Here is a 20,339-nt window from a genome sequence, read left to right on the forward strand (position 1 = left end):
CTCAACTCATCTAGATATTTGCCTAGTTTTACAACAGGCTGCATTAAAAACACTAATGAAGTCAGTACAAACTAAAATTTCATACAGACGATGACTTGTATATATTGCTGTATATACTATACACTGAAATGTAAGTACAATATTTATATTCCAGTTGATTTATTTTATAATTATATGGTAAAAATGAGAAAGTAAGCAATTTTTCAGTAATAGTCTGATTTTGTAAGCAAGTAGTTTTTAACTGAGGTGACACTTGGAGGGACTCAAGACAAATCAGACTGCTGAAAGGGGTACAGTAGTCTGGAAAGGTTGAGAGCTGCTGGCGTAGAGAAATAAAAGTTAATGCCTTGTCCATTCTGGTCAGCCCAAGGCAATTCACCAAGCTGTTGTGAACTCCATTTTCAGACTCTGTCTCTCTCTCTCTCTGATTTCCTTGCTTAAGTCAGTTCCCAGGTGAGAGCTTAAACTTCTTCCAGCGCCCACACTTATTCCCCCACCTTACACCTCTCAGTCCTTTATTCTTGAGCTGGGATTTCTGCTCAGCTTCCCTGCTGATAGCTTCAATCTGTGAGTCATTGGAGCTTGTGTTGTCTCTCTGGACACCTTGTTGGTCTGGGTCAGTATCAGCCAAGTCCTCAACGACTCTGTTCATTCCACCCAGACAGGTCTGTGTGCTGCCTCCCTATGTCTCATTGCTGCCCTGAGAGCAAACTTAATCCTTTTTCCCCCACTGGGTAGCAATGCAAAGTATAGGGAAAACTGAGGCACATATCAAATTCATAAAAATATTACAGAAAATTCCCACTTTGTCACAGGTCCTATTGCGCTAGGTTCCATGCAAACATATAAGAAGACGTGAGTAGAGCTGGTAAAAAAAATGTAAACAATTTTTTTTAAAATTCGCCAAAAAGTATTTGAAATTTTGAATTTTTAAAAAAATTTAAGCCATTCTCTAAGCTGGTCAGAAAACAGCAAAAAAAAAACCAAAAAAAAAACCCACACCTTTAAAAACTTTTAACATTAAAAAAAAAATTGAACATTTTTTTACCAGCTTTACACCAAGGTCCAGAAGTGAGCAAGTAGAGATATTGGTCTGTTCTGGATCAGTACGGGCCATTGTGCCAAGAGTTGGGGTCAATCCATCACCAGGAGAAGGAAGTCACTATTTGCACCACCACCCTTCCCTGGATGGTTTTACTGGCAGAGGTTAATTCTTAATTCCAGTGGAAGCTCGTTGTTGACCTGCCAATGTATCTCCTCGTCCTCCTAGCCACAAGCTCTCCCTGGCCAGTACTAGCCATTCTGGTTCTCTAGCAGAGGAGGAGCTACGGGCACGGTGCATCATTCCAAACCCCTGCTCCAGGTGGATTTTCTACCACCAAAGAACCTTCTCTGTCAGAGTAGCCCAGGACTGAATTTGTCCATTGTGTCTTTTGGAGGGTGGCTCGGCTTTTTCTTTAAATGTACATCTCGTATTATCATTGATATGCACCTGGGAAAAGGAAGTCTAAAGAGAGGGACTGTAGTGGATTGAAGATAGATGTTAGAGGTTCACGAGAGAAGAAGGGAGTTCCATGTCTGATATATTATCTGTATTACAGTCTTTTAAAATAATGTTGTGAATCCATGGGAATTTAAACCATTGGGGCCAAATGCAGAAGTGATGTAAATAATGAGTGTAAGTTGCACGTGTATAAATCTGCACAAATGAGTGCAATTGGCTGTAGTTTACAAACCAAAGACATGGATAAGTGGGGTTGTAACAGTAGTCAACAGGGAATGTAAGGTAAAGCATAGGGGACCTTCTGCATTTTACACCTTTGTACATTCTCTTGTTGGTTCTTTTCCTATAGCCATCCTATTCCACCTATTATGCATGTGAGTTACACCTAGTTTCACTCATGTGCATATCACTATTTAAGCCACCTCTAAAATGTCCTGATAAATATATAAAGTTATAGAGCTATATTTTAATAGATTGTCATGTCAAAATAACACTCAAAAAAGAAGCTGCATGACAAGTGTAAAACGAATACAGAAATAAATTACTATTATCTATCTCTCTTAGATATGTACATGGACCCCATCATTATAGTATCTCAGCATCTCACAGTCTTTAATAGATTGAGCCTCACAACAATACAGTGAGTTAGGGAAATGCTATTATTTCTATTTTACAGATAGGGAACTGAGGCTTAGATAGCCTAAGTGACTTGCCTGAGATCCTACAGAAAGTCTGTAGTGGGGTAGGCAATTGAACCCAAGTTTCCCAAGACCCGAGCTACCATGGTAACTAGTGGCCCAGCCTTTGATACTATTAGAGCTGAATGTATGAAAAATTATGTTTTTAAAAGATTTCATCTTCATAGTGAGTCTTGGAAAGGAAGCAGTTAATGTCCAGAAGAAGTGCACAACTCATTTCCTAGATTACTTTTAGTCAGTTGATTATGAATTCCACCTCAGGGATTTATGGTTAACCCTTCTTCATTTTATTGACAGGCTTCTCTTTAGTTTCACATTGTCCAACATGAATGTTCATATTCATCTTCCAAAAGGTTTTATCTTTACAGCTAAATGGTATTTGAAATCTTTCCTGTTTACAAAAGAAAACAACTCAGTACATCTTAAGACTCGGATTTCATGGCATAGTTTTAGTAATCCTACACATTATGTGCTTGTTCCCGTCAAATGACATTGTGTTCATTTGGTATTCTTTCTCGGAGAATGCACAGTTGTGAAACCCAGTCTTTCAAAATATAACAAGGATCCTGTCGGCAGTAATATCTTCTAGATGTTGAATTTAATCCTTTCTGTATTTCCCATGTATTACAAAATAAAATATGGAGCTCTTTTTTTGTTAATCTTCAAGAGAAAATGTTGTGGACTTGTGCTAAAGCCAGTCACATTTTTCTATGCTTTTTTAAAAGAATGAAATCTAGATATCCTGTATTGTAGTTACGACTTTGTGGTCTGATTTTCGAAGATGCTGAGCACCTACAGCTCTTTTTAAAGTCAATGGAAAAACAGGTTATTAACTTTATATGGCAATTTTATTTTTGTTTGTACTTGCAAAATGTTGTATAGGAATAAATAAGAGATACTAATAGAGCAATTCTCATATTTAGCTTTAGTTGGTTTTAAGCTGATAGTTGAGATGAGCCTTTTTTTATTTTATTTTTTGTGGGCCAAATTCACACTAATTGCTCACCAAATGTTTAGACTTGCAAGAAACGTATCTCTATATGCTGTGGTGAGGGAGGCCTATTCGGCCCTGCTGGTCTTGCGCTCTCTTCGGCTACACTGGTGGTGTGACTGGGTGGGGGCGGGGGAAGGGGCGGTCCCTCTACCCTGGGCCCCTGCAAGGAGTAGCCTCAAACTGCTTAGTTCATGAAAGCTACTACCTTCCCTGGGTTGCTTGTCTGTGGCCCCTCTGCTTGCGGTCCACTTCCTGGAATCGGGGAGGAGGGATTTTTCCCCTTCGTCACCTTGAGTCTCTCTGTCCAGTTGTCTAAGCAGCTGGGTCCTCCTTCATGCCTTTGGGCATATGTCTATTGGCCCTGCCTGGACGGGCTTCTCCTTAACTCCTGTACCTTGTATTGTGGCAGCAACAGTACTAGCTCCAAACTCTGTAGCAACTCTGCTCTGCTCCTTCACACTGCTTCGCTCCTTCACACAACTCCCTTTCAGCTGCCCCTGTCTGCCTGAAATGGAGGCCTTTAACTGCTGTGGCAAGCTCCTTAATTGGCTTCAGGTGACCCAATTAACTTGGAGTAACCCTGGCTGAATTACCCAGGGAACAAGGATTTGTTAAGCCTAGGGCTGATATATATGCCTTCCAGCACCCTGCTATAGCTGTCAGGTCTGGCCCTGCCACAATGTTTATGGACAACAGTGTTCACAAAAATGAGGGTGGTACAGCCACAGCTGCTCAATGCAATGAAGAAATAATAATACTATGTAATTATATCCATCAACCTCTGCTTAGCATAGTTCTTTGGTTTGAAGATGAGTCCAAAAAACCATCCCTGGCAAAGCTGACAAATAATCGTTTTTCAGGTTCATGGAAAAAACGCAGAAATTATTTTGCTCTCTCCTCAAATGTAAAAACAAACAGCAGTTGCTGCCAGCAGAAAACTAACATTGCAGTTTAACTCTGTTCTTGGTACCAAATTGTTGAACTTCCACCTGGGGAAATTTACGACTACAAGAAGGCAGAATTTCACTCTTTTCATGGTGAAATGTTCCCTTGCCTCGCAGAAATGGCCACTTTTAACTCTGATGTTTTCTGAATATTTTTATTCAGATTCCACACATGAAATTAAAATACGTAACTTTGCCCCTCTCTGGTTTGGTGGTTCCAAGGCCTCTTATAACTCAGGCAATGAGTTTTCAGACAATATAATTGTCTTTTCTCTTCTACATTCTACAGTTACAGTGAAGTAGGCAAAGACATCCTTTTATTTATTTCACAGCCTGGTCCCCTTGGATACAATGTTTTGTACAACCTTTTGTAGGATTTTCCATCCAAAAATAGAATATACATAACCAAAGAAAACAGAGAGAAGATTCAGTCCTCATAATAGAGCTTCATTGGGAATGCTTGAATCTCCTGATTCTGTTGATTTCATGTCTGATGCTCTGGGCCCAGATATCATTATTGATGACATTCTGCTTTGGTGAATGGAACTTGTATATTAGAGTTATCGGGAGAAAAAAAATCCCATTTCTGAAAAATGAGTTTCCTATGCTGGCAATTGGTGGATTGGAAATTGCTAAAAGAAATATGTACACTTGTAGGATCTGAATTAATAGATTTCAACAATAGATGTGAGTATGATCTAGTGGGAGAATACTATGGTGGTGGGAATAATTCAGAGAAGAAGGTCAGATTATCTGTGGAGAAGGGCTTACATTAGGGCAATAAGAGGGACATGGAAGATATCAAGATGGATAATAAAAGCCAGGGGGAGCCTCTGCATTCAGAGGTTCTTGCTCACCAAGTAAATGTGAATCTCAGTAAAAAAAAATAGTGCTAATAATGATATAATAAAGTGAAGCAAATTGTTAACTATTTGCATGTTCATTGAAATCTGCATCTGTAGAGATGCTGAGACTCATCAAGCTACCAATTAGTTTCCAAAGAGTTGTAGGAGATTCATGTTTTATAGGTTTCCAACCCAGTGGTGTACAACACCCAGAATATTCACTCAGAATATTTTCTAGCTCCTTATCCATAGATTCCAAGGCCAGAAGAGACCACTGTGATCATCTTGTCTGACCTCCTGTATAGCACAGGCCAAAAAATTTCCCCAACATAATTTCTAGAGCATATCTTTTAGAAAAACTTCCAACCTTGATTTAAAAGTTGACCGTGATGGAGAATCCACCATGACCCTTGGTAACTTGTTCCAATGGTTAGTTATCCTAACTATTAAACATTTATACCTATTTCTCATCTCAATTTGTCTATCTTTAACTTCCATCCATTGAATCATGTTATACCATTCTCTGCTAGACTGAAGGAGCCCATTATCAAATATTTGTTCACCACGTAGATACTTACAGACTGTAATCAAGTCACCCCCTTAACCTTTTCTTTGTTAAACTAAATAGATCGAGCTTCTTGAATCCATCACTATAAGGCATGTTTTCTAAACCTTCAAACATTCTTGTAATCTCTTTTCTGAACTCCCTCCAATTTATCTACACTCTTCTTGAATTGTGGACCCCAGAACTGGACACGGTATTCCAGCAGCAGTTGCACCAGTGCTAAATACAGAGATAAAATAACTTATCTGCCTCAACGCAAATTCCCCTGTTTATGCATCCCAGGATTGAATTCACCCTTTTGACCACAGCATTGCACTGGCATTCATGTTCAGCTGATTATCTACCATGATGCCAAATTTTTTCTGAGTCACTTCTTCCCAATATAGAGTCCCGCATCCTGTAAGTATGGCTTCCATTCTTGGTTCCTAGATATATACATTTACATATTGTTTGTTTGTGCCTCAGTGACCTGTCCTCTTCATTATTTATCACTCCCCCAGTTTTTGTGTCATCTGAAGACTTTATCAGTGATGATTTTATTTTGTTTTCCAAGTCATTGATAAAAATGTTAAATAGCGTAGGACCAAGAACCAATCCTTGGAGGACTCCACTGGAAACACACTGCTTGATGATGATTCCGCATTTGCCATCACATTTTGAGATCTGTTAGTTAGCCAACTTTAATCCATTTAATGTGTGCCAAGTTAAGTTCATATCTTTCTAGTTTTTTAATCAAAATATCTTGTAGTACCAAGTCAAATGCTTTACAAAAGTCTGAGTATGTTACATGAGCACTATTATCTTTAACAGCCAAACTTGTAATCTCATCAGAAAAAGACATCAAGTTAGTTTGAGAGGATCTATTTTCCATAAACCCATGTTGATTGGCATCAATTATATTACCCCGCATTATTTCTTCATTAATCAACTCCTGTATCAGCTACTCCATTATCTTATACATCCTGTATCTCTGATAGTTAGCAAGTAGAAGTTCTTTATTATCCTAACCAAGATTGGAACCCAGTCCTTGAGACCTGTATTTAATTTTTTGAAACAGAGAGAAGAACCCTCCACTGAGGATATTTCAGCTTGCAAGCTCAGATGCCCATAGAAATAGTTTAACCTTGCAAGGGTTACCCTGACTCATTCAGGAAATAGCAATCACACCATATGGTTTAAATGAGTAAAAACAACTAACCAACACCTCTCAAATTTCAAATATATGGTATAAAATAGCAAGTTAGAGTAAATAAATGTTGCAAAGTAAATAAATAAAAAATTCAAACATAATGTGGAATGATGAATAATTCTGACTGTATGTCTTCACTGACGGCAGCAAATTCACCACCGTCAGATCGATTCTTCGGGATCAATTGAGCGGAAGTGGAGACTTGCTCAATTGATCTGGAAGCTGACCGAATAAATCCACCCCTGGAAAAAGAATAACACTGTGTCGACAGGAAGGCATTTCCCATTGGCACAATGTAGTGGGTACACCAAAGCGCTATTTAGAATTTAGGAAGTCGACTTTTTTCACGGTAAATGTAGACCAGGCCTGAGAAAATCACAAACTAGTGACAGATATTCTGTAATCAGAAAAAGAGATGAAATTTTTAGACTAAAAGGCTAGATTGTGCCTTTAGGCACAAGCCTGGACAAGAGTTGGGCATGGAACCTCTGGAGTCTTGCCTGAGACACCATTCTGAAGCACAGTTTCTTCCCTGATGCCCACTTGTTCTGGTGTCAGAGTTGCAATTTGCAGTAGGCCTATACCTGCAGCAAATTACAACACCATTCTTGCCAGCTGAGCTGCACTGACCACTGCACTGACCACTGACTGTTGAGTGTTAGAGCCAAGACTCTGCCCCCTCCCTGCCTTCAGGGAAAGGGAGGGAATAACAGGCACACGCAACACCTACTTATTCCTCCATGCCCAGAGCCTGGTTACATAGTTTACACAGGAATGAAAGGGTGAGTGGAGGGGTTGTTAGCCCCTGTTTTGATAATCCAGGTCACAGTCTTGCTCTAAATTGTTCACTCAGCTTTCATTTCCTTCATGGCAGTTTAATGTGCTGCTGCTTGTCTTACACTACTGCTATTGGCTCTTTGATTACTGCAACATCTTTAATACTGTCTCAGGTTTTAAGTAAGTGTTCTAAGAAGTGCAAAATCTAAGTTATGAATTACACAGTTTTAGGTTTGAGATTGAAATACTGTGGCAAAAAGGTGTAAATTAAATAATGAGGTTAACAGTGATTGATGGGACTTTTGTCTGCGAGTTTAAAACAGTCATCACTTTTTTCATTAAAGATGAGTGATAATTAGCAAGAGACATGGCTATCAACACTTAGCTTAATCATGAAGGCTTTCATTGCTCCTGCAGAGCAGATGGAATACCTATTATGAATCTTGTTCTAGATTAAGTAATAGGCTTTGAATTTTTTCTCCCAGATGTTTTAGGGTATAATTTACTTGAGGCTACAAGGGATAATTAACACACAGTATGTTACTAGAATGCTTTAAAGCACTCTTTAGATGTGAAAATCATTACACAAATCTTTTTCAATTTAAACTTTTTCATGCAGAAATGTGACAAAACACTGTAATGTAACTATATATTCTTAATGGAACAAGATCTTTTGGAACCTTGCGTCAAGCTTTTTATATTTTCCCTTTGTTATTTTTATTGTATTCATGTATTTTAAATGAGCACACCATGTTAAAATGCACAGAGCATCGGGCCAGGATTTTTTAAAGCAATTAGTGATTTTGGTGCTTTTTTGGGTACCCTACTTGAGACACCTTGAATAAGCTTGATTTGCAGCAGGTGCTGAGCACCACTTGGGCCTCAGCGCATATGGACTGCCTCTCTCACCCTGATAAACAGATGGAGTTGCAGTCAATGGTGCCAGATCTTCCTCAATATATTAGAGCAGGGATGGCTGCAAGGGTGTTCTCCAGCAGGCTTTGGAACTCCCTCTTGATTCTGGTTCAAAATAACCCAGATTAGTTGATGGTCAGGTCATGCTGCAGTGCTCATATTTTTTATCTGGCCTCTGAAGGAAGATAGTGGATTGAGTTATAGGCTATTGTGGGGGTGTTAGTTGTTGCAGGGTCGATTGAAGAGAGAGATTGAGCCGGGTGGAGTGATAAGAAGCGTTTATTCGGTTACAGCGTCTAGTTCACTCGTTCCCTTCGCCTCACGACCAATGAAGTGAGCCCCGAGTTCACTACTTTACAACTTTTTATCTAAAATAATATGTAAATACTCACACTTCTACAACGCCCCATCAAATCCTTATTAGGTGATATAAATGGTTAGAAAATGAATATTAATGGCTATGGGAGGCATATAATTATACCTACCCCTATTTGTTATTTACCACATGCTGTCTGGGAAAGAAGAGATAACACCCTTCTTACCACATTCTTTGTCCAGGTGGTGAGGGGAGGAATGGTCAGGGGGGTACATAGCCTGCCCGTGTTACGACCCTGTTATCATGGTGCCTATTGGGTAGGTTTGCCCTGTTCCAGACACTGCTAGAAAGTTGCTCTGATATGCTCTCTCCTTCCCTAACTTCAAAGCTAGAAAGTTGCTGTGGTTTGCACATGATTATTGCTTGTGTAGTACATGGCCTTTTTAGCCCAAGTCAAGAGTCCCACGGAGGACATTTCGTGTCCAAAGCCTGGGCCCAACTCCCAGCCCCCCAGGAATGTGGCCCAGTGCTGACATCCTTTGTCCCCATGCCCACATTAGTATTTGATTAAGAGCTGCTTCTTCGTAGAAGGTATTGTCAGTTGTTGGCTGTGTGTGTGTTCTCCCTGTGTGCATGCCGTCCCAGGTCTGTGCAAATAGCTGATAGAGCAAACCGTGACTGGATTACCCAATACGACCAGAGATCCATTTCAGTAATGAAGGCACCAGGCCAGGTTTATTGCCGAGAAAGCACTGTAAAAAGTTCCCTATAAGTGCAACAAGTACACTTAATACATTTATGACCGTGACAATGAATTGGCTCAGTAAACAGCGGGACTTTCCGTTCCACACTCGGCCAGACAAAGATCCTTCCTCTGAGACCCTCTTTTATACACTGATGCAAACAAGTTGCGTGTTGCCCTTCTGATGTGTGAAGTTGCCACCCTCCGACATGGTAAAATACCACCCTTTACCTTGTACAGGATGGTTCGATCAAAACATCTCTTTCCATCACATTGTCATCCTGACCTTGTCTAAGAGGGGTCAGTGTGTCCTCGTTATCTTTGGGGAGTGAGCTCATACCATTCCTGGTATTGGGATGTTCAGGTACCACTTCTCTAGAATGTGCTTGTGCCTAGCACTTCTTTGGAATGTGTGTGTTTGCCAGTTTCTGTAATTTTGAGTCACTGGCAGGGTGCTTAGAGCACATGTACGGGTGCTTTTTATTTTTCTAAATCAAAATAAACCAAATACACAATGGATAATCCCTGCTGAAGACTCCTGTAGATGGCCAAAAACCCTCCAAGGATCTTGCAAATATTCCTTAAGGGAAAATTCCTTCTGGTCCCAAATTTGCTTGTCATGCGAAATCTCCTTTCAGTAGCCTCAACCTCCTTTTATACTCCAAGATTTTGTTGTTCATGTAACTATCCTTTTATAACTCTGGAATACTATTAGAAAGGAATCCGCCAGTAGTTTTAGGGATGGAAATTCCAAATCCTGATTACGATCTGAAGGGATAAAAAAATAATTCCAGGAATGTCTACATATTTCCCAAATGCTTAGTTGAAACAGTTTTTATCCAAGTCTCTGTGATCCACATTTATATGTTTCTAGAGAACGCTAACATCCCCATAGCCTCTTCTTCCTATACTAAATAGTCTATTGTTCTTCAGCATAGATAAGGTGCTGCATAACTTTGTTCACCAGGAGTCCTCAGCTCTGCATTTAGGCCATTTTCAGAATGGAGCAAGGAAACTGTTCTAGGAATAGAGAGCAGCATGAAAAAAAGAATAGAGAATAAATTTTATCAGAGGTGGGCAAAGTGTAGAGCAGCGGGGGCAATGGGTGCATCTGCATGAATCAGAATAAATATATTCACTAGCTTGGGGATGGGGTGGATTGAAGGCCAAAATGTAAGTGGGGACCACAGTATGGACAGTCATGAAGATGAGATCAAGAAGTTTGAAATTACTGGAGAATGGGAAAATAATGGAGGAATTTGGGAACTGAAACAAAAGGGAGGGTTACATAAGCAGAGGCAGGAAAAGTAGATTATTAACTGCAGTATCATGAATAGATGAGAGAGGAGAGCGATGACAAAGGTGGAGAATGGAGAAAAAGTAGCTTTTTTCTCTAACAGTGGACTCATAACCCACATCAGAATCTATTGCCCTCACTCCAGTTCCTTTGCCCACTGCTTCACCTTAAATCCACACCTATGTAAACCAAAGTTCTCTCTTCTAAAAAAATGTGTTTCTTACTGGGTCACAGAAGACTGAGTGACTGAGTCCTGGAAAGTGGCAAATCCCTATTTTAAAATACAAAAGCTGGATGTAGCTCTTTTTTATTATAACATCACACAGATGAATTATAAGGTGCATTTTCTCTGTGCAATGCTATTAATTCAGAGAAACTATTTATGGAAGTAGAATTTAGAATAATAATAACCTCACAAAATGGCAAAAGACCATACAGCCATTTTAGCCAATGGCTTTCAGTGAATGGAAATTTCATAAATATAAAATGAGATTAATATTTTCCCTGAAACAGGTATCTCTTTTTAAAGTTAACCACTTGTGAATAATGTTTAAAATAGATTAAATGACCCACAGCAAAGAATGTTATTAGCAAGTTTAATTATCTGGTGAGTTTTTTAATTAAGGAGGGTGTGCAGGGCTTAAAGCAGCAGTTGGTTATTTACTCTTTTGTATAGCTTGTTTTATGCTCTTAGCAGATGCTACTCTTATTATCTTCACAGCTGGGGTATGGAAATAGACACAAGTAACATTGTGGGCAGTAGTTAAGGTTGGTTCTATTAGTATTCATCTTTAAACCTCTCTGCAACAGAGCTAGCATCTGTTGGAATTATAAACTCCCCTACTTTCAGCTATCTGCATCATGATGACTTCCTTGGTTAAGATGTGCTCAGTGTGATGGCTACATTAAGAAGCAACTTTATTTCCCCAATCATAATAGCACTGTGAGCCTCTGTTTTGTCTTCTACACAGCATATTGCCTTTTACTGATTTCAATACTTGCGGTCTCTAAAAGAAAGTGGTTTTACGTGAGAGTCCAGCTTTGGAGTAGTACAGTACCTAGAATATGAAAGAAGGAGTAGAATCATGTGGATCTGAATGAGTGAATAGGGCAATGGAATTTCATTTCACTTGAAAATACTGTACGGCATCTACAGTGATTCCAGGTGCAGATTCACATTCTCTTGGCTTTCACTATGGCTGATGTCTGCTCTATCTTCTGCCTCTGGTACAGGTAAAAGTAGCATAAACTATGATCTTTTGGACTAATGTGCAGCTCTGTGGTGTCGTAAATCATAGGCATAATGTTATTTATCACTGCAATATTGTGGCACTTATAGTGAATATTTATATTGTAGCAGATGCGTTTCAATATTCCTTAGAAGAGGTTCTCAGATGTTTGGGGTTTTTTTTATATTGACTTCATACTGTCAATATTCCAAGAAGACATCTCAGAAAACATGTTATATTTGCTATATTAACGCATGATTTTTTTCTTTAGGAAATGCTTCCAGACTGCTCATTTTTATTTTGAAGATAACACATCACCTAGAGTGATTTCCACTCCCTCAGCACCAGTCTTCCCAGTTTTAGGTAATTTGTTTTGAAATATTTTGTGAATTATTGCTTGTTGAAAAAACGTGGTGAATATTAAAGTGTACTGTCATTAAACAGGATGATATGGCAAACAGCTTTGGGGTCAATAACTGTTCCTCATGCACAGTCCAATAGCATTAAACTATGGATCGATTCACCACTCAGGAGTGTAAGAGTTTGAGATTTGCACTCCCTTGTATTCATGGGGACAGCTGCATCTGAGAGAGAGAGTCACCCACAGGGGGTCAGATAATACTAGTGTCACTAGGCTCTCCTGAACATTCTGCAGAAATAAAGCACATTTAACTTACAGCCAGGGCTCTTTAAGACCCCCTCTGACAGAGGCTGCATGGGAGATGTGCTGAATAAAGCTTTCCACAAAAATCTGTGACCCATATTCAGTATCTCACTCCACAGGTAGTGCCACTGAAAACAATGTCATTACTTGTGGAGTAAGACACTGCTTAGTATAAGTAAGGGGGACAAATATGCCCCGTATGGGAAACTAACAAATGCATTTTATTTATTAAATCACAAGCATTTCATTCTTGTTTATAACTGAAAAGTAGACATTTTCAAAATGTTCCCTCTAAATCCAGTGACAATTATGAATGTGAGGAACATAATACTTTAAATGGTTAATCACAAAATTAATAAGTATATCTCATGAAATTCAAATAATTCTCTATAGTGATTTTAGAATGAATGAATGTCATGCTGAAGTTCCATTTTTGTTTGTTTTGTTTATTTACTTTGGGTTAGCCATTGTCATGTTTTGTTAGTGTAGTTCATTATAGATTGTTTCTGTTCCAAATCAGTAACTGTATTGCAGTGTCATTTGTTTTTACCATCTATACTTATCAGTTCAGCATAGAAAATATCATGTTCCACTATCATGAGGGAAAATTGCATCTACAGTTGTTCTTGTGTAATTCATGTATATGTTTTGGTGTTGGGGATTTGATTTACTAAAAATGGTAATGAATGTTAATTTAAAACAGGTAATATGCAGAAATTTTTGTGGAAAACTTCCAAACATAGAAATAATTCTGACCTAGCTTGTTGTGTAACAGGTTGTAAGTTAGCAAGTTCCGGATTTCCTAATGCACTTGTTTTTTAAAAGCATTGTATTTTTAGAACTATTGACACATTATATAAGGCTGCTCAATAAACAATATGTGAGAGACTCATAGCAGTATAATGTTGGTAAAGTGGTTTGAGATGGAAAAGCACTATGCAACTGCTAAATATTATTTTTATTATAACTGTGAATGTGAACACACACCATATATTTCTATTACATATTCTGTATTCCTTCTGTGCATTCCATTGGCATCTAGGGGAGTTCCACATGCCAGAGATCTACAGAATGTGACCTGGAGATCTGTAGCATGAATCAAAGAGGCATTGACCTATCAGGCAACTCTGGATTGTTGGGGTGGGACCTGGGGATGAGTCCAATCATTTGGACAGTGCCCATGGCAGCTGCCAACTAATGATAAGACCTACTCCTGGAGCCAGAACTGTCTGGGGGCAATTCAGCACTGCCCATAATAAACAAGTGAAAGCAACTGCCTTTCTCCTTTACTGTCCATGGCCTCAAGGTTCGCCTCTCCTTCCCAGCTATTGTGCATCTATATCTAAAGCAGCCCTGAAGGAAAGTTGCCACAGAAACAGTAGGAATTGAGTTGTTTGTTTTCCAGCCTGCTTTGTTTTAAGATAAAGAGGTTGCAGCACTCCAGGAATTCTGCAAATATTTATTTACACACAATAGATAGGAGGCCTGGTTGGCATTTGCCAGTCTTGTTGCCACTTCAGATGTACCCCTCTTCCCTCCCTGTGGTCATGGTTATAAAATGGCAACATTTTTAGAAGCACTTTTAAGGTTTGATCCTATACTCAATGTAGTCAATGGGAGTTTTGCTACTGAATTCATTTAATGCACAATCAGATCCTATATGAGGGAAACTTTAACATTTTGTGTGTGTGTGTGTATTAGTGCTTGTTTCTGTGTTCATTAGAAAGCATACTTCATGCCATAATCCTTCTCCTAGGTGTGAAGGTGGTATTACACATTTGTGCTGTTTTTCTTAGGCTTGACTGCCTAATTCAGTTTTAGTATTCATGTCCATTCATGTAAGAGAAAGAACAGATGGATCTCAATACAAATCAACAAATTCTTGGTAACTCAAGCCTAAAAATATTAGGTGTCCTAAATGATGAACATCTGTTGTTGTAAATAGCTGTTCCTTATGCAATGTAATTGATGTTTCCTTGTCGTATAAAACAGTTATGAAATTGCATATTGTGAAATAGTAGTATGTTTAATCCATGAAATGCTTTCCAGGGGAAAAAAAGATCTCTTCCCTTTAAAGCCAAAACTAGTTAAAATAATGTGGCCCTTTAACAATTAATTAACAGAACAGATGATTTTATTTACAAAGCATATTTCTTTGGGGACCAACAGATTAAAAATCCCAAGGTTTGTCATACAATCCTTAATGAATATTCTGCACATAAATGTTTTTCTGTATATACGTAAGGTAGAAGAGAGATGCTCTCAAATAAAAACATCAACCTGAAAATTCTGTCATATTTATGTGTAAAGCAGTTCACAAGAATGTAAATATTTTATTTGTGGCATCCAGAAAGTTTTCTCTTATGTGTGTAATTCCCATTAATGGTAATGAGAGTTACCACTGAGAAAAAATTCTTGGTTAAGAATTGCACTATAAGTCCTGATTCTGAGAGTTTACAGATGCTCAATGCTTCTCGGGATGAGGCACAAAATTATTGCCAGTAATTACAACCACAGAAACAAATAAGGAAAATTTGCTTGCAAGAATGACTCATCCAGGAATGAAAGAGATAGAGTAGAAGTAGAGCTGATACACATGCCTTAATAACACAATATTGTTGGCATTATGCTGGCTTCATTTCCTAGTCTTGGACCCATACAGCTGGCTCCACACGCCCTGTATAACACCACTCAACTCAAAGAATTCTGACTCCCGAACTTAATCATTCCTTCTCTGTGCTCTGCCAACATTACGAAAGAACTCTACTCCTACTACTTCACTTCGAACCTGCTTCAGCAAATCGCTGAAACTCTCAAATCTCTTTCACTTCAGTGAGAGTTGAGGGTACTCTTCAGTTTATTGGCTCAGCATCTTGCAGGATCAGCCTCTTTATTATGGAGGTATCATGGGAATGCAGACATGAGGAGAAGAGAGACTCTTCAAAAGTGGAAGAAGAGCTGGATGGGCAACTTGTATGCCTTATTTCACAATAGGCTTTTGCAAAACTTGTAGACGGCACCAGTATTGTGCATCATTTAAATAGTGTTAGAGACGTATTATGATTTTAAGAGGAAGACAAGTACCAAAAGCTCCTATACATGCTACATGTTTTATTTTGGGGTTTTGTATAGTTTGCCTAAATATAAAGCTAAATGTATCACTCTGACTTATTATTATCCTTCACAAATGTATTTTTTGTCTTTTTCCACCCCTAAGATGATGTTGGAGCAATTCCAATAAAGCATTTTCCAAAACATGTTGCAGACTTACATGCAAGTAATGGTTTTACTGAAGAATTTGAGGTATGGCTCCAAGTCTTCTTTTTAAAGAAAGGCTACAAATAATGTCAGATTAAAATTCATTTGAAAACAAAGAATTAGGCATTCTTTAATGTTAGATGGGATTCTTATTCCGGGACCAATCCTGTAAATACTTAGGACGTGAGCACCTTGAACAAGTGAACTACTCATTTGTGTAAAGCTAAGAATATATGTAAGTGTTGACAAATTAATAACAGGTATATTTGCTTAGACTTATGTCTAGCAAGTGAATTCATGTACAGTCTTGATATGGATAGTGAGAACTTTCAGGTTAATTACATAGCACATATAATTCATTATGTGTTTCAGAAAATTGAAAAAATTAACTTCATCACATAATTTGTTAATTTTACTCTGTGTAACTAATGAATTTCAGTGCATGATAAAATACTCATATATATTTCATGAACAAGCTTTTCCATTATCTAATTAAATAATTTGTAAAATTGAAATAGCCAATCCCACTTCTGTCATCAAAGGTCTATTGTTAAAAATCTTATATGTATTCCCAAACAAAAAATGTTGCGGAGGCACAATTAAGGTTGTAAGTAGATCATTTGTATTTATTATATAATATTATTAGAATGTTATAGTAGTATCAAAAATATTTGAAAATGTGGATATTCATTTTTAAACACCCTTTGCTTTGTTGTGTTTTCCCTGCCCATTCACAATGTATAGATGAAAAACTCTCCAACGCTCACCTAGCCTCCCCCATAAACATTTCCTTCATGGGCCACAAGACAACATTCAACACATATGGCCTATAGATAGGCTTGGCAGAATTCAATTTTTATTTTGTTATACAATATTGTACTGCACTTGCTTTTTGTTGTTGTTGTTGTTTTCTCTGCTGCTGTCTGATTGGGTATTTCCGGTTCCAAATGAGGTGTGTGGTTGACCGGTAACTTAATAATTCTGGTGTTCATAACACTGAGGTTCTACCGTAATTTCAGTGGACACTATCAATGTTTATATTTAAACTTTTTTTATTTTTATCAATTTATATTTTCAAAGTTACACAGAATTGTGGGTTTTAAGTATTTTTTTCCCATTTTTATCTACCTAAATTTTCATAGCTGTGGAAAGTTTTGGGGGAGACAGACAAAAATTATTTAATAACAGCACGTATTTAGACTGAAAGAGTTAAAGCCCTGTAACAATTAAAACATAACTTGTCCACATCTCATGTCAAAATATACCAAGTGAATAGCCTTAAAGCAAACTCTAATAAATTCTCAAGCAGCATTTTTCTTATTTTGCCTATGTGTAAATTTCAGTTATCATCAATGGAAATATTTTTTGATGTTTTGTGTGTGTACAGTGACATCTAAGTTTATTGATATTGACCAATAAATATCTAATCCTTCCCAGCCTACCTATAGACCAGGTCATTCTACAGTTCTCCCACCACTGCACCATACATCAGTATCTTACCATAAATAGGAAGATCATGTACAAACCAGTCCCTTGACCATTCCCTGTCTCCATTTCCCACTGTCATCTAGAGACCACAATATAGAGAATTTTGTTCAGAATATACAGTTCAAAACCAGCATTTTTACACATAGTGTAGTTGTAGATAGGAATGGGAACCCAATCTACCTGTCTGTCCTTCCGGGTTTGTAAACAGCCCCAGAATATGTGCCCTGACTTTCTCTTTGCTCCTGGAGAATTTACAACATATGCAAGACTCTAAATTAAAGTTATTATTTTTGCAGAGCTGTCAGAAGTTAGCTTTTTCAGTTTTTAATTACTATTATTATAAAGTAATTCCTATTTAAAACCTAATTCACCAGGTATTTAGGCTTTAACTATGACTGGTAACCGCTTCTCTTATTTTTATCTTTTAAAAAGCCTACAAGGAAAATATTTTGGCCTTAAAATGAGTCTCAGACCATTGCAGGAAACAAGACTGTAATATTTTTAAACCAATGGAATTTATTTCCTGTTTAACAATGTGCCCCTTATAGAACACTGAGTTTCCTATTTAAGTGAAGCATTTCATAAAATAAAAACTTGAATTAAATACTGAGAATACTATTATGACTTTTAAAGACCCTGCTCATGTTACCCTTACTCATTCAAGTAGTCCTTACACATGTATTTCATTCAATGAGATAACTTGTATGAGTAAGGGTTGTAGTTTAGGGCCTGAAACTGGCAGAAGATAGTCACAAGATGTAAAAGATGCCCAAGCCTGCCCCCATGGAAATCAGTTGAGGTTTTGCAATTGACTTCAATAAGAGCAAGAGCTGGTCTGTAAAACTTAACCCAGTTCATGGACCAGTAAGTAACTAAGGCCTTTGTCCTGTCAGTGAGACTACTCATGCATAAGTATTTGCAAGTCCAAAGCCTAACACTGAGGCAAAGTCACTGAGACACATACAGATGTCAGTCTTTGTTATGAAAGTTATTTCAAGTTCAGAATTGCTTATTTCTTTTACTTGTATGCATTATGTCAAAAATGTTTAACTTTGTTCTTTATTATAAACACATGTATTGCATGACCATAATTGTTTTCCATTGTAATTGTAATATGTATAAGCACTTCTATCCATTTGTTGTGTGCTGTGGAATTTGATTTCTTTACTTTTTTTGCATTCATTCCCTCATTAGACACTGAAAGAGTTTTACCAGGTAAGGAATTATTTCACTGCATTTTTTTTAAGCAAAGAACTAGTTGTAAGATATCATAGATAGTTTGGTATACAGTTGTGGTTTTTCATGTTGATTTATTACATTTTAAGATATTGCTTGTAAGTTAATATTCATTAAAGTAGCACATGCCCATTTTCTTTTCAGGAAATCCAGAGCTGTACTGTAGATCTCGGTATTACATCAGACAGCTCTAATCACCCAGACAACAAGAATAAGAATCGATATATAAATATTGTTGCTTGTAAGTAAACACATTTGGTTGTGTATTTTAGAGGTCAATATAGAGAAATGTGCCCTTACGTATTATCACAGGCGGGAAAATCACTCTGGTCTGAAAATTATTGGTCCTGTTCAGCTGAAGTATTCTCTGAGTTACAGAGCTGACTTTCATATCTTTTTCAGTTATTCCTCTGAAATTCTGCTGCCCGACTGAGCTTTTTTTAGCAAAATCTGTGAAGGCTTTATGTGACAAAACAAAAAGAAATCGCAGACTTCATTACAATGCCATTATAAAGCCAAAGAAGCTATGTTTTGATTACAAAAGTTAATCCATCTTTGAGCTGGAATAATGATGATTTATCCTCTTTAGCAATCTGTAGAATCCCAAGATCTATAGTTGCTGCACATACAGAAATATGGATTTATCTGTTTTTTAGGTTGTATGTGTCCGGTCACTGGATATAAATCAGTTTCATTAGCTGGAACACAGGTTCCAATTGCCATGCCCCTCTCCATCACCCTAGTCATTTCTTAGCTAAGGTATATATTTAGCTCTTTTAAACTTTCTTTAATGTCAGTCCTTTCAGCCTCCTGATCATTTTTGTGACTATATTTCTGAATGGTCTCTGGTCTAAGTATTTTTATGGTAACAAGTCACTCAGAATTAAATACAATGTTCCAGGTGTAGTGACAACAGAGCTGTATAGCTAATGGGACCGATTCAGCCTATTTGGCAAAAGGAAGTGTAAATTTCACCCCAGGCTCACTTCATCTCATTGAGGATTCACCTTAACGGAGGGAGGGTTAGCAAGGTTTGCTTTCCCATTCTCCTCATTTCTACCCAATGCTTCATAGGAGCACTACCCAGATGATTTTGGTTATTATTTCCTGAGCGCTGCTCAGATACTATGGTCATGTGTGGCACTATAAGAACCCATATAGATGGGCCTCTGAGGGGATATGCTACATTCTCTGACCATCTAGCCATACATCTTTTCATTGGCCTCAAAGGAAGTTGCACATGTGCATCTGAGAGGGTGATCCACATTCTCCCTTCTCTAGAAGATATGTGTTTCCAATTATTTCCCAAGCCAAGTCCTCAGATGTATTAGTTTTATTTCTGCAGCTGAAATTTTGAATCTGATTCATATTTTAAGCACAGAATACTTGTATATGGTTATTGATGTACTTCCCATATAAATATTCTGAAATCCTATTAACTTTTCTCACTGTTAAAAGTTTCTTAAAGAAAAAGAACCATGCTTGCTAGACTGCTGTGTTTATTTTGACTTGTTTTATTGCAGATGATCATAGTAGGGTTAAGCTTGCACAACTTGCAGAAAAAGATGGAAGACTGACTGATTACATCAATGCCAACTATGTTGATGTAAGTATATTTATCTATCTATTAATCTTGCCAGGTATTTCTAATATAGCTAAGGCACAGAACAGCTGACGA

The 20,339-nt window shown here is 37.8% G+C and overlaps 1 protein-coding gene across 1 annotated transcript in view; it reads left to right on the forward strand.

Moving 5' to 3' along the window:
- The window catches only part of PTPRZ1 (protein tyrosine phosphatase receptor type Z1), a 183,533-nt gene that overhangs the window by 144,621 nt on the left and 18,573 nt on the right, over window positions 1-20,339 (forward strand). The window contains exons 14-18 of the mRNA XM_067563972.1: window positions 12,287-12,378; window positions 15,897-15,982; window positions 18,620-18,640; window positions 18,806-18,902; window positions 20,185-20,267. Of these exons, the coding sequence (XP_067420073.1) occupies window positions 12,287-12,378; window positions 15,897-15,982; window positions 18,620-18,640; window positions 18,806-18,902; window positions 20,185-20,267 (379 nt within the window). The remainder of the gene's footprint in view (window positions 1-12,286; window positions 12,379-15,896; window positions 15,983-18,619; window positions 18,641-18,805; window positions 18,903-20,184; window positions 20,268-20,339) is intronic.

This window comes from Emydura macquarii, unplaced genomic scaffold (assembly GCF_026122565.2).
Source record: "Emydura macquarii macquarii isolate MOO-44397 ecotype Brisbane River unplaced genomic scaffold, CSIRO-AGI_Emac_v2 contig_2636, whole genome shotgun sequence".
Classification (NCBI taxonomy): Eukaryota; Metazoa; Chordata; order Testudines; family Chelidae; genus Emydura; species Emydura macquarii.